General features: G+C 41.4%; 1 protein-coding gene across 1 annotated transcript; it reads right to left on the reverse strand.

The window, feature by feature from the left end:
* Window positions 1–2,222: 2,222 nt before the first annotated feature.
* YPEL1 (yippee like 1) lies at window positions 2,223–25,228 on the reverse strand. The gene is made up of 5 exons (XM_055794964.1): window positions 24,838–25,228; window positions 20,909–21,191; window positions 9,243–9,286; window positions 7,698–7,806; window positions 2,223–6,720 (listed from the first exon to the last, which is right to left on the reverse strand). Exons 2-5 carry the CDS (start codon window positions 21,023–21,025, stop codon window positions 6,631–6,633), a joined length of 360 nt encoding a protein of 119 aa, XP_055650939.1. The 5' UTR covers window positions 21,026–21,191; window positions 24,838–25,228; the 3' UTR covers window positions 2,223–6,630.
* Window positions 25,229–25,571: the final 343 nt, after the last annotated feature.

Raw genomic sequence — 25,571 nt, forward strand, 5'->3', positions numbered from 1 at the left:
AGATGAGACATCTGCCCACCTCTGTCTATCTGGAAGTCAGAGATCCTCCAGGTATTTTCCAGTTGGTAAGACACAACACAGGAGTTCACATTTCCAAAACTATACTGGTAATCCAATTGCTGACAGTTGTTTTCACAGTCCCTTTGCTACACCAAAATTTAATGGGATGTTACTGTAACATCTTGAATATGAAAGATACTTGTGTTACTTCAATCTTTATTATTGGTTATATCCATGTCAAAAATTATGGTTTTATTCAATGAATACCATACATCTCTCATAAAATGCTATTGTTATCCTTAATTTTTTTTCAGACCTGGAAAGACCCTGTTCTTATGCTCTAAGACAGTAAAGCCAAGAAAAGGTTAAAAAGGAGTCTGTTGGAGATGACAGCTTATAAGCACATGAATAAAAGAAAGGGTAGCAGGCTATCTTCCCCTTTTCTCAAGATGTAAATACTATGTTTGATTTCATATGTAGACCATCCCCATCCCTTTGTGAGATGAAATGATGGATTATTGAAGAGACACTGAATAAGCAGACACTGAATTACTTCATCCTCAGCCTCAGGCAGTCCAAACAGGTTGGTATTTGATGCACTGGTGGCCAATGCTCAGTAACAGCTGAACATTCATCGAAACCAAATAAAAAGCAAACTCCCCCCAAAATCCTACGTAAGTCCTCACTACCCATTTCTTACTTGACTCTAAGTGTTCAAATGCAAACAGCTCATGTCTTGTGTCCGAAATCTGTGTACCCTACTGGTTTGTCACACTAAAAATAATCAAACGATCTCAATGATTAATTTAGCCTACCTTGGAGTTAGAAGAATTTCCAGGAAACTTTCATTAACACTTTAGTATTGCCTAGCACACACCTACATTTTGTACTAGCAAGCAAGTCTGATGTGAAGCACTTCCTTGAAAATTGTTTATTTCACATGGTTTAATGCAATTAAGGATAATCCTGCACCTGTTACTATTCAGAACAGTAAACTAAATCACCAAAATAGTCCCTTGCTACAATTTGAAAAAATTTAAAGGGTATTTTTACTACCAGTAACAGAGAGGTTTTTGGGAAAGACTTTAAACCAAAGTATTGGTTAAAGTCTTTCAAAATAATAGTGTGAAGTATCTCAAATATGAAGCCTTTCATAGTAAAGTCCCAGTTTACCTTTGCTCTTGTAATCACAACCATCAAGATCATATGACCATCTTAAAATTAATCTTCAGGAGAAAACATCACTTTGCTTGACCTAACAATTTACTAAGCCATCAGCGAATGCCATAGACTGGATTTTCAACCTGAAAAGGACCTGGGGGTTACAGCGGATGCCAGGACTAACATGAGCCAAGTGCCCTCTCCCTGTAAAGAACAGCAAACCACGTATTGGGACTGCAGTAGGAAAGTAGCCAGCTTGCCACAGAAATCATCTCCCTCCTACTTAATCATCTCCTCTTACCCAAACTTGCGGTTTTGTGGAGATTTTCCACCGGCGAACCTGAGCGCCGCAGCCATGCCTGCTGCTCCAGAGGGCTGATGATGTGCTGCCATCATCCCCAGGGAAAAGGGCAGATTTGAATGTTGGTGGGAGCCCTGCAGTTACACACACAGCAGGCTGTGCCTTCTGCAAACGTACAGGTGGAGCAAATCTGAGTCACTATGAAGCCCGCTGGGACCTGGGCTCTTGGATGGAAAAGCCTGATCTTCATCCTCATTACCGACTCACAGCAGGGACGGGAACTCCACTAGCACCTGAAAAGACCGTCAATCTGATTAGAGGAACCACAAAAGGTCCTCCCAGCACAAGCTGAGGAATAACAGATGGAGTGCCTGTGCTCAGAGCACTCCTCTGGACCACAGACAACCAAGGTAACGTGACGGAAAGCACACCCACACCTCCTGCAGCTTCTCTGCAAGGTAACTTTGGGCTGTGCAGACTGACTCTTTGAAAGCACTTTGCAGAGGTTCCTATGATTGCCTCAAAACAGGCAAAAGCTCTGAAAGCAGCAACACAACTTTCTGTATTTTGGAAAGCTTAGTGAAAGGAAACCCCCAAATGTTTAGTGGCAGTCTTAAAACCACTTAAAAAACAGATTCAACACACATTTAGAGGTTCTTAAGAGAAACTAACAGCACTGGCTTTTCTCTCTAGCCTTATCAGAGAATAAAGAACGGGAATTTAATCAGCAAGAAAAGACAGCACAAAACCAAGGAGAAACTCAACAAAACAATTGAAAGCTTTTATTGTGATACCTCAAGTAGATACAATATAGTGAAACAACAAATGATGTACAGTATTGCTAGGACAAAACAGCAACACAGCCATGTCACCTGTAAAAGAAAGCATTGTAAAGAGTTTAAGAAACAATGAGGCACAACAACTGCCATTTACGACTCATGCTTCACACCTTCAAACATCTGTAACAGTCCTTTTAAAAGAAACCTCTGAAGTGTCTGTTCCTTTTGCAGTAGGTGTTTATGCCGCAGGTTGGCTTAACATGAGTCTCAATGAAGTACAGTAAAGTGTCCAAAAAGTTCAACAATAATTTGCCAGCTTCTTCCACCCATCGCCATTATCCAAGAATGGAGATGTCTGAAATTTGGTCTGTGAGACTGCAGGTCACTGCCGTTGCAATCTGACTGCTGAGATGAGCATGCAGAAAAAGCTCTACAGGCACGACTCAGAGGGAAGCGTAAGTCCACCAGGAACGGCACACGGCATTCTCAGTCTCTTGCACTAGCTTGATACACCAGTAAGAAACGACGGACGACCACCTGATTACGGGTGCAGTGACAACTCTTGGTCAGAACCTTAGAGGCCAGATCTGAATTCAAATCTATTTCCTCAACTGTATTTCCCCCTCTGCTCCCACAGACTGTGAACGCCTGCAAGCACACAAGGCATGCTGCCCGGGTCGGCCGTTATTACCAGGCCTTCCTAGTGGGAAATTAGGATGGAACGGTAACACACTTTGTTAATACAGTCCATCGTTGTACAGCTTACAATGAATGAGGAAAATTCATATTCTGGCCATTTTTACCGGCAGATGAAACTGAGATTACTAGACTGCTAAAAGCATACACAAGAGTGGTTAGGTTGATGTGTCAGCAATCCCTCACCAAATTCTGCAGCTTATTTCACAGCGAGTTTGCAACTGAACAGAACTTTTATAGATGGCAGCTTTGCCTTTTATTAATCAAAAAAGTACCTAGAGTGACCAGCCGAAGAATAACTCTTAGTGTTTGGAGGCAGACTCAGTCCTGGAACACAACTGTTACAGGCATTATTTTGGACCTAGACAGAGAATGTGTGGTCAGATTACTAAAATCACATCAAATTATGATTAATTACTTTAGGACAGGCGTGGCTTTAGAGGTTCAGAGGAAAAAAAAAAAAACCAACTTTCAATACATGTACATTTTTGCTAGCAAATTCCTATGCATCCCAATGAACATTTCTTCTAAGCCAGCTCATAGTCAGTTCATTTGGTCCAAGAAAGAGCCAGCAAGAAACAAAGGTTCACAAAAGCTTTTTGTTACAGTTTATAAAAAACAAAATACAAAATAAATGTTAAGACCAACAATAAAAATAACCAGTACAAGTAACAAAAGTGCTCAAGTTGGAGGGGAAGTAAACTTGCCCAGAGCAAACACATACAAACTTTAAATATAATCTTTAATATATTACAAAAATTGGTTAGAGGGAAAATGCTTTAGTAAAATTTTTTTTCAAGTAAGTTTATTTTTCTTTCAAATGACTGCTGGAAGGTTCAGTGACCAGACTGACCTCTTCACATTAGCCAGCAGCCATTGCTATCTGGATTCTACTTTCACCAAAACCAATAACAAGAACTCTCTACATCTTTACAAGGGGAGAAAATAAATCATTGATGCCGCCAAGCAACGCAGGAAGAAAATTCACATATTCCCTCAATAGAACAAGCCTCAAGAGTTACATGGCAGCATGAAATAGCAATTCTGCACTAGTTCTACTCTTTACTCCTTCTAAGCGTCCACTCTTAAAAGACCCAAAAGAATATTGCTGTGTTTGGTTCTCTTAAAAGCCATAAACATCACATATAGGTCATTAACTCTTTATGCCAGCGGTCTGAAGCTCTATGCGCTAAGCACCTGATGAAGTCCCAACCTTTGGCATCAAAGTTAATTAAGGTTTTGGTGAAAATGTCCAGTTTGAAATATAAACAATGCACTGAAGAAAGAGGTTGACTTTCTAAATAAGAATCAGACTGTGTTACAGACAGCATTAACTTACTAGCAAGAGATAACCAAACCCCCAATTTTAGAGAGAAAAATCTTTAATACTTTACATATTTTCTTTAATTTCAACTCTCTACCAAAAAGCAGCCATTACTTTTGTCTTCAGTCCAGTGTACTGCTTCAGCAAGTCCGTAGCCAGGAAATAAGAAAAGCCCAAAGATACACAAACTTCACATACACGTGTTCAGAAGTATCAACATTGCAACTGGACTTTGCAGCCAACACAAAATTTTTGTTGACAGAAGTTTTAGTGCTGCCTTTGTTGGCAACATAGATTACAATGGAGGAGAACAAAATCCCAGGAATTCCAGGTCAAAAAAAAAAAAAAAAAAATAAAAATCAAGTGACAGGCAGCACCGAAGCCCATCTTGCATCAACAACATTGCTAAAAAGGAGACTTTGAAGCCTGATGATATGAACATGAAGTAGTAATGTGTAAGCCAGGTCGGACACAACTGTACCACCTCAGGTCTTTGGACTGAAACCCAACAGCTTTAACTACTTCTCAAATTCTTACATTTTTAATTCATAGGTATAGATCACTACGACATCTTGAATGCAGTTTAGCCAGCCTGCATCAGAGAATGTACACATCGGCAAACTCTTCTCGCTCTTCCTCTCCACAAAGACACTGGAAAGCTGATTTTAAAGATTTGTATTGCCCCTACCCATTGGCATAATTTCTCATGTATGACAAAATTTCTAAAGTGCAGCAGAGTTCAGAAAGCCTATCAGAGATTCCCAAAAACGTAACAGCAGCAACAGCACCTATGGCTAATTTTGCAGGTGCCATATTAGAATTGTTATTGAGAGAAAATCACATTGTACTGCAAGGCTTCCGTATCTTTCAGTTTTAGTACTTATGTAGTGTTAAAGGTTTTTTTCCAAACATTTTGTCCTCAAGCATTAAAAGGATTAAAATATAAAAAGTCTTCAGAGACGGTTTAATTTGAAAATAAAGTTAGCAAATTTACGTAGAGTGTTTCTTTCACAGTTGCTCAGAATTTGCATGCACAGATACCAACAGCTAATATTGTGCATACACTTTCGAGAAGTTTCTCTCATTAACTCATTCCATTTAAGAAACAGTGCCAGAACAAAAGAGAAGGCGAGTTGCATATAGATTTTTATTATAAAAAGGTATCTGGGGATGATTTAGCCAGCAAACCAAGAAACCCTCTCCCCCACCCCCAAGTTTTCAAAACTATCTTATTTAGTTTTACAAAAAACTGAGTCAAACTTCCCTGCCCTCTTATTACCCCTCCTTTTTCTATAGGTACTATATTAATTTTCATGTCATAGGCTCTGGCCGTTTCTCACAAAAATAAATAACTTTGTTCAAATGTAGAAGAAGCAGAATACTTCAACAAGTTTCCTTGATATCAACCTCTTTGTCCAGTGCATTAGGACTATACAGTTACATGGAACCAGCCATAAAACTTCACTGATGCACAAGTCCCTGTTACTGGCAAAGGTACAGTACCAAAACTTTTTTTTTTTTTAAATACACTGACTAATTTATTTTTTTTCCAAAATAGAAGATGCATATATTTTTCTGCCTTTTTAATCTTGCAAGCTACAGTTTTACAAATTTCTTATCCAGCAAACTCCTTAGGGAATATGTTTGTCTTAAAGGAATTATTCTATAGCATTGTTGATTTAAAATCCTTCTAAGGTATTTCATTGAGATATCAAACCTCTAGCATAACCTTTCCTAACAACTTGAGACCTGCTAACTTCAGTCAGTGCAACTGAACTATTTTTTAAAGTGAGCACTGTACCTTTAACCAATTCACCTACAAGATGTACATAGGTTGTGGTACACTCAAATTTAAGAAAGAAATTAATAACTACAATACTGCATCCTCTTCACTGCCAAACACATCAGAAATTGCTACATATAAAAAAGCACCCCATCCCATACATTCTTTCGGACTGCTCAGATATAGAACTTCTACAGGACTGGAGTGTAGGTGTTTAGGCAAGAAGCATGCACAGCAGAAGGTAGCATTAAAGGCATAGGTCAGAGAGAGATGCTAACCAGTAAAATCCGTTCTCAATTAGTGAACTGTTCCTCTAGTTTGAGAGTTTTTAGAAAAAGTTCATCCAAAATATTCCAAAACAACTGTTCACACAATAATACACGTACAAAAAGAGGGAACTTACACAAGGAGAAAAGGCAAACATGGCCTGAAATAGCCACTTACACTACACTACTCATTTGTGAGGTTTCAGAATTCAGTGATATTCTCAGGGCCACTCTAGCCAAGCTCTTCCTTTACTTTGCATTAGTCTTTGTAAAGCATGTTCCACAGAATATTGTCCAAACAGAAGGAAGAAGGTTATGATTCACTCCCAGCCATTGTCTTTTATCATGTGGGCAAGTTCAATGATAAATTTTCCTTCTTTGTATTTCTGACTGCTCTCAAATGCATGTTCCTGGAAAGAAGAAAAATCAAGACACTGAATTAAGCTGGGGAAATTTAAGTATCTTAATCATCAAACTTGCATTAAAAATACAAACCAGGAGACATCCCATTTAACATCCCGTATTGGTCACAAGGAATCAGGGGTGGGAGGGAGGGAGGAGAGGATTGGAAGAGGGTTGAAAAGGAAATAGGAGTACGCATAAGCAGAATCAGCAGATTCACCACACAAGAGATCTTGCTTTAGAACTTTCCATGCTCTCTCACTGCGTAGGGAATTCTAATGCTTTTTTTAAGTGAGGGTTAGGAAATGGCACATCATGTGCGTTCAGTTTCCTCATTCGCAGAAGCAATGAAAAGAGGGAACAGGAACCTTTTCAAAAGCTTTCCTCTGCATTCATCATCAGAGGAAATGCATTCGGACAATTTCTTTTTAGAAGATCTGCAGTTACACTGAATCAATGAAAATCCTACATGCAATACCCAGAATTCTAACATTTTCAAAAGATCAAACTTGCAACACAGCTTCAAGTGTTACAGGTAACTGCACAGATAACTTTTCAAACAACAAAATCAAGTTCCCATTAGTTGTAAGCAGTGTAAATGTGCTCAGTACCATTTATCGTAATTCACACTTTTGCTATATGAACCAACCTTTGCAACCTAAGAAATTAAAGACCCACTTTGATGATTTCTTCCATCCAGCTTAGTGTATGTGGTCAGTAATCTTGCAAAAGGATATTACAGAAGTATTAATAGCTGTAATAGCAGCTATAGCTCATGCTTGTTTTGCAGTCCAGGATGAAGTTATTACCTACTACAGCATTCCAGCAGATGTAATGAAGCAAAACTGTATTACAGTCTGATATATATAGAAAGCACTGGAGCTAACTCCCTAAACTATCAGTTTAGGGGCCACTCAATGGCCCACTCAAATTATCTGTGCTTTAACATACAAACATTAATGGAAGACTTCAGTATATTGCTTACATATTTCCATCCAAGAGTGGTTTTACAATTTTCACAATAGATATCTGCTACAGCATGTAAACCTGTTAGAAGAACTCTCTCCTCTGCTGGACCACAGCCCACATTTACCCTGAAAAAAAAAAGGAGAATTTACATTAACTGCACAAGATTGTTGGTTTTTTTTTACTTGCACCCACCTTTTCTCCAGAGGACAACAAATACTTCAAAAAAAGTGCCTAACTCACTCAACGCTGTAAAAGTAACTTCCTCTGTTACAGTGAGCTGAAGGAGAGGAAGAAAAAAGGGGGTTGCATTTTCTGTTTTTCAAGTGGCTAGTCTGAACAGCAAACTGTTGGTGATGCCCACTTACTCCCAACAACAACGACTGGTTTAACTTTAAATAGTTTAACTTCAGAGAACAGAACACTGAGCAGTAACTGGACACCTCTACAGTTTCAGGCTTTTCTTCAAAAACAATTTAAGACCTCTGTAATGGAAGTCTGCACCAGCCAAACAGCACCAACAGCTGAATTTAGAACCAACTGCATAACAGCAGCAAGGAAAAAGCCTCATAAATATTTCTTTGCTCCAGATCAGCAGACTAAGCCATGATGAACAGAGAGCAATATCAAAACAAAACATCCCATGAAGTACTGCATCAAATTCATTTTTTCATGAATAAGGGTCTATGCAGAAAACATGAGGCAAGACTAAACCAAGTTTTTAGACGGTTATACAAGAGCAAAAATTTACCATTTTTGCTGTTGTGTTACCAGATTCTTACTACTACAATTATACTAGAAGTCCCAAGTCACCACTGAACGACTACACATAAAATGAATTTCAAGGATCTGCAATCAAATCCTTTGCAGTTACAGTTCCATTATCCTGGTCTGAAATAGACTAAGGCACTTAACTGCATCTCTTTTTCCAAAATGCTGCAACAACAATAAACTGCTGAAAACTAAAGACAAAAATGCAGTCCTGCACATTAGAAACTTAAAATACATCTATTAGCAAATTCAAAGAGCCTTATATCATGAGTAAGACATGCTTAAAACTGCAAATATTAGGCCTGATAAAATCACTGCGACCTTTTGCCTCTAGCACATTCACAACATTCAAGGTCATTTAAGATGTACCAAGTGTACTGAAACATTAACCTGTACATGTATCTAACAATCACACTGGAAAATTCTTCTTGAGACTGACTACAGCAGAGTTGTCTAAAGCAAACAGTCACACAATATATTTTGGCTTCTGGAATATCTCAAAATGGCAACTCTTACTCAAGATCGTTACCATTACATACACAAAAGGAATTTCACATTAATACCCTTCCCTAAACTTGCAGCTATTAGCAGAACTACTTAAAAATCCCCTGTGCGAAGGGATACTTTGAATCAGCTCAGTAGCTCGTTAATAACTATCACTGGTAAGTAAAGCCAACCTTAAAAAGAAGAGGGCAAAGTGCAGCTACATGGATTCCTACTGTTTTCCACTTATGAGGCACACCGAAAAAGTTCATACTCTGTAGGTAGTATGCATAACTGTAATAACACTTACACAGAATTAAAGAGGTAGGCTCGTCCCTGGCTTCCCTGGAAGGACTGCATAAAAAAAACAAAAAACAAACACACTTGTTAAAAAAACACAAAACCAAAAAAAATAGTTCCAGAAGGGTGTGTAAACATATAAACATAATACAAATATAAACTATTTCAGAGTAATTACTTTATACCAATTCTTTATAGGAAAGCCTGGTCCACAAAGTCTTCACCCACATTAGATTTTTAGCAATGGTTTTAAGTTGTTAAGTATTATTGTTCAAAACAAACATCTGTAATGCAAATGAGACATACTTTATTCCTACCCTTCTGCAAGATATCAATTCTCATTTTCCTAGACATCCTTCATGCTAATTAAAATAATCTGCTTTTAACTCAAAGGGAATCATTTCCATCTCCTCTGTTCTCTTCTGCTGCACACAAAAGACGATTTATTTCAATTTCATTGCACCATTTGATGCAAGACCAGTGAAGGCCTGGACCAAGCATAAAACCAGAACACAGTATTCAGGAGATGCACCTGATTAGTTTATAAGCTCGGCTTTCCTTTAATAAAACAACTATGATCATCAAATGCCCAAGCACAGCCATACGCTTTCCAACCTCTTGTATTCCTGACAACAGACAAAAGATAACTGCTAGACTTTCTTGGCTGGATCTAGATTAATGGTTTAGTTCAGAGCAGGAGCAGTTTTGCAGCGAAGCCCCTGATCAGCCATGCTCCCTGGGGGATGGTTTGGCTTGCAGAGCAGTTTCAGTACCTCCAAACGACATGTCTGTTTGCTCCTCCCGCACCCAACCAAACCAGCAGCTCTTCTGCAAAAGGGGATGAAGACACAAAGGCTGGACCTGTGACCCGCCAGCCCTGAGCTACAAGCATCCTTGCAAAACATGTAAACAGACCAGATCCAGCCGCAGGTAAAACATTCAAATATACATATAAGAGACATCACTGCTTTCATCTGTTGATTGGTTCCTTCTGTACTGAACTACTTGATACTTCAGACACAGCCATTTCCCATCCAAACAGGATCACACTGAAATGGTTTTCTTTTTTCCTCTCTTCCATACTGAATTCTGTTTTTTAAAAAAAATCCTAAACTGTCTTAATTTCTTTTTTTTTTTCAAGAATTTCCTTTCTCTAACCTACTTTCAAAGAAAATTAACAATTTTATCCATGCTGAAGAAAAAGTACAAAATTTTTTAAGAATCCTTGCAATTCTAGTATTGAAGATCAAAGACCACCTTTTCTGAAACCTACATTAGATAAACATGCAAGTTTTTTGGAAAGAAAATCTCACACTGATTATTTTTGAACAGTTTCAGTAACATTAGGGATAGAACCACTGGCAGAACCTTTCTGCAATGGATTCTTCTTCTGACATGTATCTAGTTATTATAATCAGAAGTCACTTGACACCAAAATAGGTATTTTGCTAGTCTAATCGTTAGCAACATAACACCAATAACTGCTGCATCTTAATTACTTTCTCAGAACAGTTTGCAGGAAAAAAAAAGGGGAAATGTATATAAATGAACACTTTTTAATCAACATTAACCAGATTATATACCACAACAGAGAATGTTAAAAGAAATCCGTGACTCTAGACTACTCTTAAGTAGCAATGGTGGCAGTAGAGTTACACACAGCCCTTAGCTAGTCATAACATCTCACTTTAAGATGAGAAGGTCTACTTAACAGTCCATAGAGTTAATATTATAGTATTATTTTAGCAAACATTTAAAAGAATTATTAAATGGAGCTTTTTATGGACAGAACATATTACTGCTCTCTACAACTACCTGACAGGAGGTTGTAGTGAGGTGGGGGTTGGTCTCTTCTCGCAATTAACAAGTGACAGGATGAGAGGAAACAGCCTCAAATTGCACCAAGGGAGGTTTAGGTTGGATATTTGGAAAAATTTCTTTACCAAAAGGGTTGTCAAGTGCTGGAACAGGCTGCCCAGGGAAGTGGTTGAGTCCCCATCCCTGGAGGTCTTTAAAAGATGTGGCACTTAGGGACACGGTTTTGTGGTGGACTTGGCAGTGTTAGGTTTACAGTTGGACTCTATGATCTTAAAAGGTCTTTTCCAACCTAAATGATTCTATCTATAGCAAAGACAAAAGAAAAGGTGCTCTCTCCATTAGCCAGTACCGCAAGTCTTATTTTTCGCAAGGCAAGGCGAAGAAGATAGGCTGTGCAGTACAGTGAAAGCTAAAACTTCAGGCAGGATTGATGCTGAAAGGAGAGACTCAGCTTGGTACAGTCTGAACAGCTCTGCCAGAAAGTAATCCTTACACCTTCCTTCAAAAGAAACAAAGACCCCTCACCACTAGTTCGGTTCTCCTGAAACACTTAAAACATGCATCACAGCAGAACAGCACAGAGCCTACAGCCTGAGCTCCTATAGAATAAGCAGTGTTCCCTAACTTGGGGCCACTGTCTCACAACCAGTAATGAAGCAGACAATGCTTAATGCAGATGGAAACAACAACTATTCACGTACATACTCTCAAAAACTGCCCGTTAACAAATGAGTAACTAGCTTGAGTCAACTGCACATGGATTTAGAGACAACTACAGTTGTGCGAGCCCGAAAATTTAAGAAAAAGCAAAGTAAATACTTCAAATGTCTTCTTATTCGTTAAAAAGTAAACTCAAACTAGAACATTTAGGTTCCATGTACCTGAAATTCAGAACAAGAAACTTCAAAGCCACAGTGACCCTTATTTTTGATTAAGCTACTGTAAATATTCTTGAAATTGCAGTCATTTCTTCTTGCTTTAAAAACTGCATGCTGTGAATTAGAATTTACAAATCCTTTTTCAAGCTGCACCAAGAAATACTCTCTCCTATTAATTATGTGCTAATTTCTCTATTTACATGTAATTCACAAGCCAATCACATACAAATTAATGGTGGTGGTGGTAGTGGTGGTGTTTGTCTGGTCCTACACCATCCCTTTTTAAATTACTTGTAAGCCACACTTGAAGTTCCCCAGCTATCTGGGAAAGAAAAAGACTCCAGAACAAAGCAACAGTCAGGAGACCTTTTGAACTACATTATGGCAATTATTTCTGCCAAGTTTATGTTTAGTCTTGACTTAATATCACCTAATAAAAGCTCTCCTTTGACCCCGCATTTCTCAAAATTAAGCAGAGGGCTGTAACAGAATGCCAGGAATAGCAGAAAAAGCAGCTCTTCCCTTTCTCTTGTTTCATAAGCTGAAAAAAAATTCTAGCCAAATGAAACACAAACCTTAGGTTGGTAAGTACTGCTTCAGATGTTCTTTCTTCCTGATGCATTTTTAAAGATTATTTTTCTTTTCTCGCTTTTTTGTCCTCAATATGCTGTACTCTCCTGGGTTTTTCTCCCCTCAGAAATGGCCATCTTCATTACCTTCTGATTTGGGGGATTATTAGGGTAGAGTGGAGAGAGAAGCAACACAAAACAGAACCTTTTCCTGTTCTGGAAAGACTGTTCACAAACATCTCACGCAAAAAGCTCCTCCATTCCCACCTTCTCTAGCTTCCCGTTAGCAGAGTTTGGCTGATTCATTTGATACTATCCTTCTTACCTACACACACGTTTAGAGGCTAAATATTATGTTTTTACATGCCATAGAAGAATTGTTCCTTTGCCCAGCTGTGAGGAGTGAGTTCCTCCACGTCTACATCACTCACAGATAACTTGACAGCAGCCTGTAGCAACTTGTGTTACTGCACTAGGGAATACAGAACCTGGGGCTAGGCAACTCAGGACTTTCCTTTAAGATCAGTGTCCAACCTCAACATCAGTGTGTCATCAATGGTCTGCAATCCATCCATGCAGAACTCTTGTACATTGACTGAAGTAAAAGCACAAGATACCAATTTTTAAATTCCTGTGACTTAATTTTTCTTATTAATTTCCTAACTTGTCAGAGCTTGGCAGTCACAGTTTCTTATTCACATGAATAGCTCAGGAGATCATTATTTTTTTCTTTTTTTCAAAAAAAACCCCGCTATTCAAACACAAAAAGGTATAGACCTGTCACATATGCATCCTCTGGACCACACAATATTGAGTAACATGAAGGGCTCTATCTACTAACAAGTATAAGAAAGGTTTGTTATCAGAGCTTTACTTCCTGATGCATCCTATTACTAGAAATGGAAACAGGACAACTCCTTTCAGCACTTGAACTGCTTGCTAAGCTTGCAACTCAGCTATAAAGAGTATTTTGCATAACCAGGAAAAAAAATACTAAAAAAACATTTGTTTTTACCAGCACACAGTTTCTCACACTCTACACTGTATGATTCAGTTATACTGATATGAATTTTAAGAGACTGACAGTTTAAACGCCTTGTGTGTCAACTCCTCAAAGGAAATTAAAGAGAAGAAAACATTTTAAATGGCAGTGTCAAGGACTAACAGGCATAACTGTTCAAACCAGTCTCCAGAGAAGTTGCTCTTCTACAGAATAAACATCACCTATGCAAACACAAACTTTTACTTTGCATGATTTGTTCAGCACTTCCAAGGTTGCTAGCACCATACATGAATCATAACTAAACCACAACATTCTATTAAAACTGGGTCTTAAATATGTGTCTCACCCAGTAGAGAAGAATTAGAAGATAGTGGTGTGACCAACTGTCATCAATAATGACTCACATCAACCAGGATTTTTTACTTAGCAGCTGGGCAATTTATCAGTTCAACTAATATTCGCAGTTAAAACAAAGCCTGCTTTCAGTCTCATTTTCCATGGTCCTCTATTACTAACACTGCATTGGTTTACGAGTTAACTTTTTCCCCACAAAATCCACATCTCTGACTAGCCATCCATTCCTACAGGAAGATCTAAAAGATCCATAACTTCTTGTTTCAGGAACTATACTAAGGTCAACTGCAAGAACAGTTTGGTATTGTGATCTTTTCAAGTCATCTGACAGAGCCCTGTCATCAATACATTTTGTAGTAAAGAAACTTGATCAACTTTTCACTCATACAGTAGTACATGCCTGCAGAATTTGATACGATCTATGCTTCTAAATTAAACCCATCATTACCTCTTAACACCAGGATTAGCTGTTTTACCCAGGAGAAAAGGAAGTATCAGTTAAGCAAAACTTGTATTTACTGCCCCAAGGCATACCTAAGGGCATGGGTGGGGGAAGGGAAGCTACTAAAAAGGTTATGTAATTAATTATTCCCCACAGACGGAATTAGATTGCATGGCTGGAGATCATGCTCCACAGAAAACATCCAGAGAAACTGCCATCTTAGCATGTATTAAAGGTATGGCTGGCATTATCATAAGCAAGTCAGAATGGCATTAACAGTAACTTCCTTAAGCACAGCAAGTTATTCATAACATGGGAAAAAAAATTTAAACAATGGAATTGGAAGTAGTCCAGAAGTGTTTTTTAGTTTCATTTTCTTGAGTCTCCTTTCATTTGCTAGAGTTCACTTTACAAGCTAAGATAAATCAACCTAAATTAATATTCTCAACAAACGTGCAATTCAAAGAAATACTACCAAGTAAGTCAGAAAACAGTATTCTTAAGGTAAACCAGAAACATGTAACAGTGCCCTGATGTCTGCAATTATCTTCTTAGCAGGATACAGCAGAGGCTGTAAGGATGGCTTGTCTTCAAGATTTGCAAAGTAAATTCAGAAAACTGAATTCAACATAAGCTAAAGCTTAAAAAATTTATCAGGGGAAAAACCCATTTGTTCTGTTTGAGATTTCTCTCAGATCCAAAATTCTCGATGCTGCAGACAACCAGAGATAACACTGCCCAGCTGCTTCCTAGGCAAGTTCTAGATGACTCCATGAGAGGTATTTAGATTATTATTTTTAAAGTGCATTTTCATTAAATTATTTACTGATTTTAATAAAGCAAGTTATAAAGTTCAATATGTAGAGAATAACCTTAAAAAATTCCACCCCAAAACCTGCATGCCTGCAGTTTGGAAAACGGTATTGCCCAAAGTGAAGACACCGTCAGGCAGAACAAGTTACCCGAGTTACACATGGCATCTAGAACGTACTTTAGAAATAATGATGTCAAAACACCTGTAGAGTAGAACACTTCCCTTGCACACTTCCCAGCTCCTCTAAGTCTTCCAATCTATTCTTGGATGTTTTACAAAGATTGCTATTCCATTCTTCCCCTGAGAGGAAAAAAACCACCTGAACCCAAAATACTAGAAACCTCTTAGAAAAGAAATTTACCACCAAAATAATTATGAAATTAGGCCCATTCTTAACTTTTTCAGCAGGGAACAAAAATGGCCTTTGAGCATACAACAGGCCCAGCTATCTTTCCAAGTACTCCTTGTATCATAAGCAAAGGGGGATTACCAACTCAAATCAAGCTAAGAACAGCGTATTTACTTAAAGGCAATAAACCCTTAAAACAATTCCTCTTGAACTCACAGTTAAACAGTGGAGGCCCAAAACAGCGATTGCTAAACAAGGCTAAACATTTTTTGGCATCTATTTAAGCTGAAGACTTTTCCTTCTCATCAATAATATAACAGCTGACAGACTGATGCCGTGTGGAACTGAATTTAACCACCAAGATTGTTCTTTTGCCCATAAGGTGCAAGGATTTCCCAGCAAAGTCAATGATGCTGACGTATATATACCTTTATGCAGAACTTGTTCTTGAAAACATTGACACATCTAGTCCTGTCTGTGACTTCATATGACTCTTCCCCTCTCTGGTCAGATATGCTTTGCAATGAATGAAACAAAAGAAAGTGACAGTATTTACACTGGCATCTATACAAAGGAATCCAGATTATCTTCCATCCCCAGCATTAACGCACATTGTAAAACAATTCAACAGTCTTTCAAGCAGGTCAACCTTGAGTAACAAAGTCTTCTCCTCTGCAATACATCCACTAGGTACCAAGATTTCTATTAGGTATTTGTATTTTTTTGTAATTTGTTGGACCATGCTTGAAGTTCTAAACAATTATTGGAACTTAATGAGACTAAGCCATTCTCAAGTGCTGTGGAACTTAACGCCCTACAAGCAGGATTTGCCTCCTATAAATTTAATTCTGCTCGTAATCACTGCACGTTCTCTACCATTTACAAAAAAATCAGAAGCTCTTCCAGTTAAGCCTTTCACAAAACTTACTTTAGCATCATTTCAAGAGCAGCACGCACTGAACATTCTGCACAGGCCCTGCAAGTGGCAACCTCACCTGGACTTCAAAGTCTGGTAGAAGTCTTCCCTCAAAACTTAATTAGGTCAATTTTTTAAATTGTTGGGATTTTTTTATATTAACACATACCGTTTGGTTGCTTTTTACGTGCTCTTTGAGCATTTTAAACCCAACAAGTGTCTCCTATAGCATCACCTTTTGCCTTACTCGTTATTAAGGCCTGTGGTCGCTTGCTGATACTGGTTACTTCTCTGCCATGCCTGTAGTCGTAGAAGGATACAATTCTAAAAAAATCCATTTGCTTCTTTAAAGAAACAAAAATGCTGCAGCTTTTTCTCCTGTCCTCTGAACATCCCCCAGTGTAGCAAAGACTGGTGAACTCCCTCTAATAGTAATTGTGAAAAACAAACAAAAAAAAAGTTTAACATTCACTTTGAAGCCCTCACCAAAGAAATAGAAAATCCAGCACTTGCAGACTTGCCAACAATGCAAATCAGTAGCGTCTAAGACGCACCTAACACCACCTCAAAATTATGCTTATTTCAGTTATCTACTTCTTTTGTTTGTTACTTCTTTCAAGTATCCTTCAAATCAGTGTTTTCCTAAAGATGACTGGAGTTATGAATTATAGCAGCTGCTCATACATGCGTGCACATGTTCAGCTGAACAGATTGTTTGTCAACACCTCCACTGCTGATGGCCTCCTGGTTTGGGACTCCTGTTCTCAACCAGCCTTCTTCCCATTCCTCCTCCTTCCCCAGGTTCCCCCCTAGACAGACAGAACACAGGGTTTTAGGGTGAAAATATCTAGAAGCGCATGCCCTAGTCACTAACCATCAAGTTGACTTCAACACCAGGCAACATGTTGAGTCCTTTCATAGCTGCAGAGAAAACTAAACCTAACAATAATTTCACTTGTGCACGTAACACATTTGTACAGTTTTTTTAGTCTGCATTCTTATTTCTAAGCTGTTGCCAAGACTCTTGGTTGCCACTTGAGCACCAGCAAGGGCACAAGAGGAAAAAAACCACCAAAAAAACAAACAAACACCAACCCAGCTTCATGATTAATTCTAAGGCAAAAAAGAGATCCTACTGCTCAAGCAGAAGAGAAATAAAATGAAAAGGTGATCAGTGTATACTGCCATCCTTGTCAGACAATTGGAATCAACAGTGCTCAAAAGCAGAGCTGTAAATCTGTACTGAAGTCTGATATTCAGGACCAGAATGAAAGGGATGACTGGCAGAAATAGGCCGTGCTCTTTGCTTCTCCATGACAGACCAACATTTAAGAAAACCACTACTCATTTCAGAGCGTAGCTTTGTCTTCCCACCTTGAAGTCAGAATTATTAAGTGTCAGGTATAACAAATGCTTATACTTCAGAGCACATTAGAAAGCTAGTTGTAGCTGCTTTAAATTAAGTGTTCCATGTATTTTGGTTTTTCCCTAACCACACAAAGCAAGTCACCATGCACAAAAGAAATGCGGGGGCAGGGGGGTGACACCCAAACGAAGCAGTTAACAGCTAGGTATCAGATACTGTTTGCCTTATAAATATCTGCTGAAGACTATTTGTGGCACAAGGGTTCTGGAATGAGACTGTACAGTAAGCACTTGGAAAGAATGAGACAATCTGTAACCGAAAATTGTATTTAGTAAGTGTTACACAGAGCTTTAGCTTTTAACTAAGCCCTCGAAGTAACACAGGGGGGTGGAAAAAAAAAATCAGGTTGAACTGTCCAGTTCTCTGCTCCATCAATAAATCCAGAACAGCACAGGAACGGCACTGTTCTCAGTTAACTTTAGATTGTATAGAATCAACTTGCTACACGCTTCAAGTTATTTTAAGTATTTTTTTTTTCTGCAGCTGGGTAGTTATAGTAACTAAGATTCTAGATACTGTTAGTATAAATAAAAAAATCTCTCATGAACCTAAGTTCATAGCACATAATGTGCATCAATGAAAACACTTTAGGAGACCTTCAGAAAAAAAAAAGAAAAAAGATTCATATAAAAAAAATGAGGTATCCTCATCTGTTAGTCCTTTTACAGTTCTAAGGTATGCCTACACACATTGTCTAGGATATTTATTTGGGTTTTATTTTCCAGGTTAACCTGTGTTCTCAGGTAACAGAAATAAAGTCTTATTTCCTCCCACTACTTCCCCTGCCACCCCCAGGACAGCGCTACTTATTTTTAATGATCCAAGTGTAACTGCAAAGCAGTAGCTAGATATTTCCATTAGAACTTCTCCAATATTGGAATATATACAAGTTAGGCTTAAGGCAGGTGGGGTTTTAAAAGCTATGTTCCAAATACAAGTACAATAGATGAGAAATGTTCTTTTTATTTTACAAACATACAAAAAAAGATACACCTCACATTTAAATGTGATTCTCATTATTACACAGATTTAGACAATAAAATACGGTCAAATAATCTTAAATTGACAGAATACGGATCAGCTGCCAAAAAAGCATATGGTCAATGAGCAAGTACAGCAACTTTTGTAAAAGTCTTCACTGAAAATTATGATAGCCAAACGTAAAGCAGAATCTGTATCTAACACCCTTCCCAACACCAACAACACAGAATATTTGTATTTACTAGATAAGATTTTTTGAAGTTCTCCACATTCTTTGAATTAAAAATGTGATTTTTTTTAATGTTTGAAATTATTTGTGAAGCTGTAATAAGAACACATGGTTTGCTTAAGAACATGCTCAAAATACTCTGCTGACCAAAACTCTCAAGACTGTGGAGAACAGCTGGCTCATGTGGCAACTGTGGCAGTTTAGTTGACATGCAAAAAAAAATTTCTAATTCCATGAAATGAAGACCTTCCTATTAAGTAGGTGTGCTTGGATTGCATTTTCTCAATTAATTTAGACATCTCAAGAGACATAGCTAGCCGAGTTTCATTCCTCCTGTAGGCACCTACAACCTGATGTTCAGGGAAGATTAACCCCTCCCACTAGTTTTTGGCCCAGAGCATGTAGTGAATAATGAACCTACAATTGCTTACAATTTGACTCCAGCATTGCTCAAAAGACACCTTATACTCAAATTCTGAAATCAGCCTGGAAACAGATGAAATTCAAATGCATTTGTATTACTATTTGAACAGTTCTCCTGACCTTACAATGAAATAAGATCGATCACTATAGAGAAAGTGAAGAACTTTTTTCAGGTTAACACAAGTGAAACAAGTCCTCCCTCTTGAACTTCTTCACATTGTTTAATGTAAGTAGCTAGTGCACTGTTTTACATCTGATGCATCACATTTGCAGTTCCATGCCTCAATACACGTGCTAAGTTGAGGGAAAATTGTTTAGCAGAAGAGGCTACAGGCAGAGCAGAAGCAAGCATGCAATAAGCAACACTGCCAAGAACCATCACCAATTTTACCATTTGACTCAAAGTTGTTTTGATATCTGAACAAAGATCAAAAGAATTATTAACACAAGAAAAACTGTATGGGAAAACCCCATTACTTCCTGATAACCCCCTCAGGGATAAGCAAGCAGGTACACTTTCTCCTTACCCAAAAAACACATCAATTCAGAAGGAGCAGCACTCTTAATGCCTCCACCCCCCCATCTCTTCAGCAGTCAAGAGCAGCATCACCTTAGTGCTGCTGATCACACAGGCAGGAGCAACAGATAAAGTTAGTTATAAAGGGTTTGCCACTAAAATTTTTATTTGAATATAAATTATATATATGAATATAAATTTAAAATAGTTTTATAGCAAGCAATTTGTATTAAGAGGTTTGAAAAGCAACTGAAGCATTTTCTGCAGGACACCATTAAGAGCAAATTCATCAGGAGCTTATTTGAAGCAGAATGAACCAGACTGTCAAGTATTTATCCCAAACTTCAGGTTTTCCTATGTATTTCACACATCACAAATCTTAGTTTCTTCCAGTAACAAGGAGGACAGGCCTAGCCTGTTTCAGGGATCCACCCATCCTCTAACCTTAAGTTTAGACAGCCCAACCATTCTGAACATCTCTGGCTAATCACATTCCTTGGGAACCAGCATACAGCAGAAGTAAACGTGTTTACAGATTGCATAACAGAAGTGGAACATTCTGGAAACAGCCAGGTTTGTGACTTTCACTCAAATAGTCAAAAATAATCTGGTTATGGTTATTCCAGATAAAGAATCATTTCCCCACCCAGAGATCCACGTTTTCTTCTGACAGTTTTTCTTAGCAGACTTTTGACAGCTCACAAGTAGTACCTACCTGACAGTCGACAGAGCTCGTTAGTATGGGGAACATATTAGATCAGTCTTTGTCACATTGAAAAGTTTCCAGAATATACCCAGTCCTCAGTACACAACACATGACCCAAGAGTGAACCCAAGGAAGACACTTTGAAGTATGCATCAATTTGCATCCCTCATCTACTGGGCGCAGCGATACAGTGATAACTGTTGTTCTTTGGTTAAGAAATAATTCATGAGGTCTCTAAACAAACCACTTGCCTTGGAGATCAATTCATCATGGTTGGCTAGATGGGCTCTGCAGTGGATACAGCTGTAGGTTCGGTGACAGTTTGGCAGGTAAGCCTGGAACGTTTTTGATTTTGTCATTTTTACCATCTCTGCTGGTGGCTCCTCACTCAGCTCAGGGCTGGCACTTGAAGAATTACAACTTTGCTGAACTCGCTGACAAAAGAAACACTGGAATATGCAAGCAAAAGCCGTTGTTGTTCTGGAGTGTGTGTGGCACTTTCCACACAAGTGACAGAAGAGAAACAGTCACAACCTGTAGGTGAAAAGAGCAGAACAATTAACAGCTTACAGCAAGGCCAGAATAAACTTGTTATTCAACAACTCTAGACATAAAGCAAAGTGTTATTTGGAACAAACATCTGGCTGCACTACAGGCCCCTTCTTTCTATGAAGCTGCCCAACTTAAGTTCCATTCAACACAGCAACAAGCAGTTCTGTTCCATTAGTGGCTCTACTCCATCACACTTCTAATGGAGAAATTCAAACAGTTCTCCGTAAAACACAAGCTTGCTACGATATACCAGGTATACTCTTAAAACATCCATGCAGAAAATTGCAGCAGAAAGGCAGGGGGTTAGAGAAAGTTAACTGTCTCTGAAGTTCCGCTCGGCAGTTCCAATACAGTAAGTAACAAAGCATCTTGGAAAACACTTGCTATGTCCAACAATAAACATACAACAGGTAACTGCACTTGGGCATTCAGCAAAATCACATCTGGCTTTAAGTGAAATACCAAGAAAGATGCTGCCACCCTACTCAGGGATCCACGTCTCCTCCTCTTTCAAACTCAGAAGTATTGTATCTTTAGGCAAAGGCGGTTTTGTCTAGTGTTCTGAACAAAGCTAGATACCTCCTCACCCCAGCAGAATAGCCTTAATGGATGCTACCAAAAAATCACAGTCAGAAAATAAAAGCTAAATTCAACACAGAATACCCAATTGCATTTGTAATCCTCAGAGTGCCTTTAACAGACATCAAATGCACAGAGAAGGACAAGCCTTCCTGCTACACTGGAAAACAAGGCTTTTTTAGAGTTTGCCTGAAAATTACAGGTTCTAAATATTCATAAGAACACTTACTGATTTGTCAAAGGCCATCAATTACCACGCTATGTGCATTAAGCTAACTAGCGATCCAAACATGAACACAGCTGATGACATAAGTGACTGTGCAATCAGGTGACAGAGTAGGTCAATAGCACAAACAGAAATGAGAGCAAAGAAAAAGAGTTTACAGTATCTTGATCCAGCTATTAAAATGAACTTGTAAAACACTTACACAGTTGTAAACTGTGTGCAGGGCAGCAGTGAGCCACTCTTCTAGCAGTAGGATACTAGTAATACAAATAGAGCAGATAACGAAAGCCACGTAAATTAAAGATTGTTCGTAAGAAGCAGTCACTGTGCTTCAAAAGAAATCTTGAGAAAACGATCTGCATAGCAGGCCTGGCACAAGAGACAACCACAGCAAGATTTAAAGGGGTTTGTTGTTTTTTTTAATCTTAAGCTTATAATAGCAGCAGGAGAACAGACTCAGGAAGTTCTTCAGTAGTTCTTTACACAAAGAATTGCACAGGCAGAGATAAGCCACAAACAAGACATGTACCAGAACATATGCAATCCAAAAAAATACAGCAACAATGGGAACAAGTTGCCATCCAAAGCATGTATCTACACATCAGAATGATTTAAGTCACTGAAAAGAAAATAATCTGATAAAGGATACATTAATGTCTGAAATATTAACCCAGTTAGTATGAAGAGCAGAACTTAATACAGTCATTTAAACAAATATAATTAAATTATCTTGGGACAATAGGTATATAATAATTGCAAAGGGAAGAATGATTACAATGTTTGGAGAACACAGCTTGCTTTTGTAGAACAGCTAGATACGAAGCCACATTTATCAGAGGTAATGGACTATAGGACAAAGACAACACAAGAAATACAATCCTGGAAGTTAAACATGAGGTTCCCTTTGAATTCCCTGCTTCAACTCTTAATGTTAGAAAGATACAGATCCTATTTATGTCTACAGAACTCGAAACAAAAATCCAGGGTTTCAGAATGAAAGGCACCACAAGCAAACACGTTTTGACTTTGGATTAGACCCTTTCAATCTGTAACTGAAACACGACTTCAATGTTTGTATAAGTTTGTTCAGCAAGTTGAACAGAAAAATATTCTTCTTCAAGGTATTCCTAGCAGCTCTTTTAATTCACACTTCCAAAGGCAATCTGGACTCTTTCAGACTGAGTATTACTGATTGGACTGAATGAAACTACCGAAATTAAAGGATTGTCATTCTTTTGACAGCTGTATTTGTTATTGCTCTCTTCCAAAAGAGGGCAACCCGAAGTGTTTTATATACACTCTTAAGAATGACAGGACTTGTTGCTTTGTGACGTTAACGACAAGCCTCAAACCCCGAGCCATTTCTTAGCTTGCTCTAGTAATGGTGAATGCATCCAGCCTGGCTTCACTCTGATAGGCGCAGCAGCAGGTTCCATGGCTGCCGTTCCTCACGCTGTGCAAAGTGGCGCACAGACCTGAGGCAACTACCCCGCCACATGCTCAGCCAAGAGCACGGGCTGCGCCGCCGCCATGCACACGGTGGCCCGGTGTGCCGGAGTTCTGAGCAACCTGGCAGACACTGCAGGGTTCAGAGCAAAGCCCGGCGTGCGGGCGGCCGTGCAGACCCTGCCAGGGTGACCTGGATCTGCCCCACCAGCCCCGGGCCAGGAGGTAGCCCCGGGCCAGGAGGTACCCCCGGGAGGACCGAGCGCCCCCCGACCGGGACCCCCAAGGCGCCCCGCGGCGGGTCGGCAGCGCACACCGTCCCGGCCCGCGGAGGGGGGGACACTCGGCTACGGCGCCCGCCCCGCCGCCCGCACTCGTGACGTCACCGGGGCGGGGCGCCCGGCGGCCAATGGGTGGGGAGCGGCCCCGCCCCGCGCGGCTCCCGGATGTGTAAACAAACACCCCGATAAGCGTGGCGGGGGGGCGGCCGCGGGACCCGCTCCGCCGGGGCAGCTGCCGGCCGCGCAGCGGCAGCGCGGGGGGGCTTCCCTGTCTGCAGGGGGATCTTCACGCCGCTGCTCGCAGCCGCACACGAGCGTATAGAGAAATAAGGCGTATAAGGAACTCGCCCTCCGCCGCTCCTGCCGGGCTTGGAAAAAAGGGGCGACACCAGAAGCTTAAGAGTCCTTGCCTGGCTCCACAGAGCCGGCCAGAGCCTACGCACCCGCTCCCAGGAAAGCTGCAACGTGATTACTCCAGCAGGAAAACCCTCACAAAGTTAAAGATCGAGACACAGAAGCCCCATTTTCACGACAGACACCGAGAAATAAGACGCGAGGAGAGTTACCGGCGGAGCCCCGGCGTCCCTGCCGGGAGGGAGCAGCCGCTCCGCGCCCGCCGGAGCCCTTCCTCTCCCCCGCCCGAGCGCACAGCTGCCGCGGCGGGTGACGCCGCCGCCGTCCCTCTCCCGCTGGCAGCGACCCCCGCCGGGCACGGCCGTGCGCGGCCGCGCCACCCCGGGGCCCCTCGCAGGACGGTGGGAGCCCACCGCACGCCGGCTCGCCAGGCTCAGCCTCGCCCCCCCTCAATTATGTAAACCATCCCCACCCGCCCCGTAACGAGCCGGCTACAGGCAGGCAGCGCTGCCGTCATTTCCAGGCGCTATAAATAGCGCCCGAGCCCTCCTCCCGCCAGCAAAGTTGCTTCGGCGGCCCCCCCGCCCCGCGCGCACAGGAAACCGCGGACCCCGGCCGGGGCAGGGGGCACACGGGGCTGCGCAGCCGCCCCGCCGTCCCTACCCCCCCCCCCCCCCGCCAAAAAAATGAAGAACCCAGCCAAAGGCTGAGGGGCCGGCTTCCCGCACGCCCCGGTACTCACCGCTGCGCCCTGCCGGCTCCGCTCCCCAGCCTGGACTCCGAGCAGCAGCGCGCCCCCGGGCCGCCTCCCCTCAGGGGCACGGGCAGGCGGGGCGGCGGGACCCCCGGCGCTCAGGCGATGGCCGGCGAGGGCTCAGCACCGGGCCCTCAACGAAAAACAAAGGAGGGGGCGGGGGATGGCGTGGCTTCCCTCGCCTGGAAGGTGCCTTCTCGGCGGTGGCCGGGGGTCATAGGCGGGGGCTGGGCGCGCGTGTGCTGCCCTGCGGGCCGAGGGGCGGCCGGGGCATCCTGCCGCTGCGCTCCCGCCGCCGCCGCCTTTGTTTTGCTTTCCCCCGGCCCGGGGCTGCTGCGGCCGTTAAACCCGCTCCCACCGCCGCCGGCAGCCAATCACCGCGCGCGCGCGCGCGCCCTCGCGCCCGCCCCGCCCCCTGGGGGCGGGAGAAGGGAGCGGCGGCAACCGCTGCGGGGGGCGCGCGCGAACTGGGGGCGCGCGGCGCTCCGCCCCGCCCCTCGGCTTTGTGGAGACGTGGGATGGGAGGGGGCGACTCGGGGGCGGGGCGAACGGCCGGGTTGGCTCCGCCCATCCCCCGTCGCTCCGCCCCCGCAGGCCGTGGCGCGCGCAGCGGGGCGGGCGGGCACGTGGTCCCGGGCGCGTGCGGCGAGCGCCCCCCGTCCCAGCCCTCCCGCCTCCAGCGCGCGGCGGTACGAGGTGGCAAGAGGAGCCGGCGCGCGCGT

Source organism: Falco peregrinus, chromosome 2 (genome assembly GCF_023634155.1).
Source record: "Falco peregrinus isolate bFalPer1 chromosome 2, bFalPer1.pri, whole genome shotgun sequence".
NCBI lineage: Eukaryota > Metazoa > Chordata > Aves > Falconiformes > Falconidae > Falco > Falco peregrinus.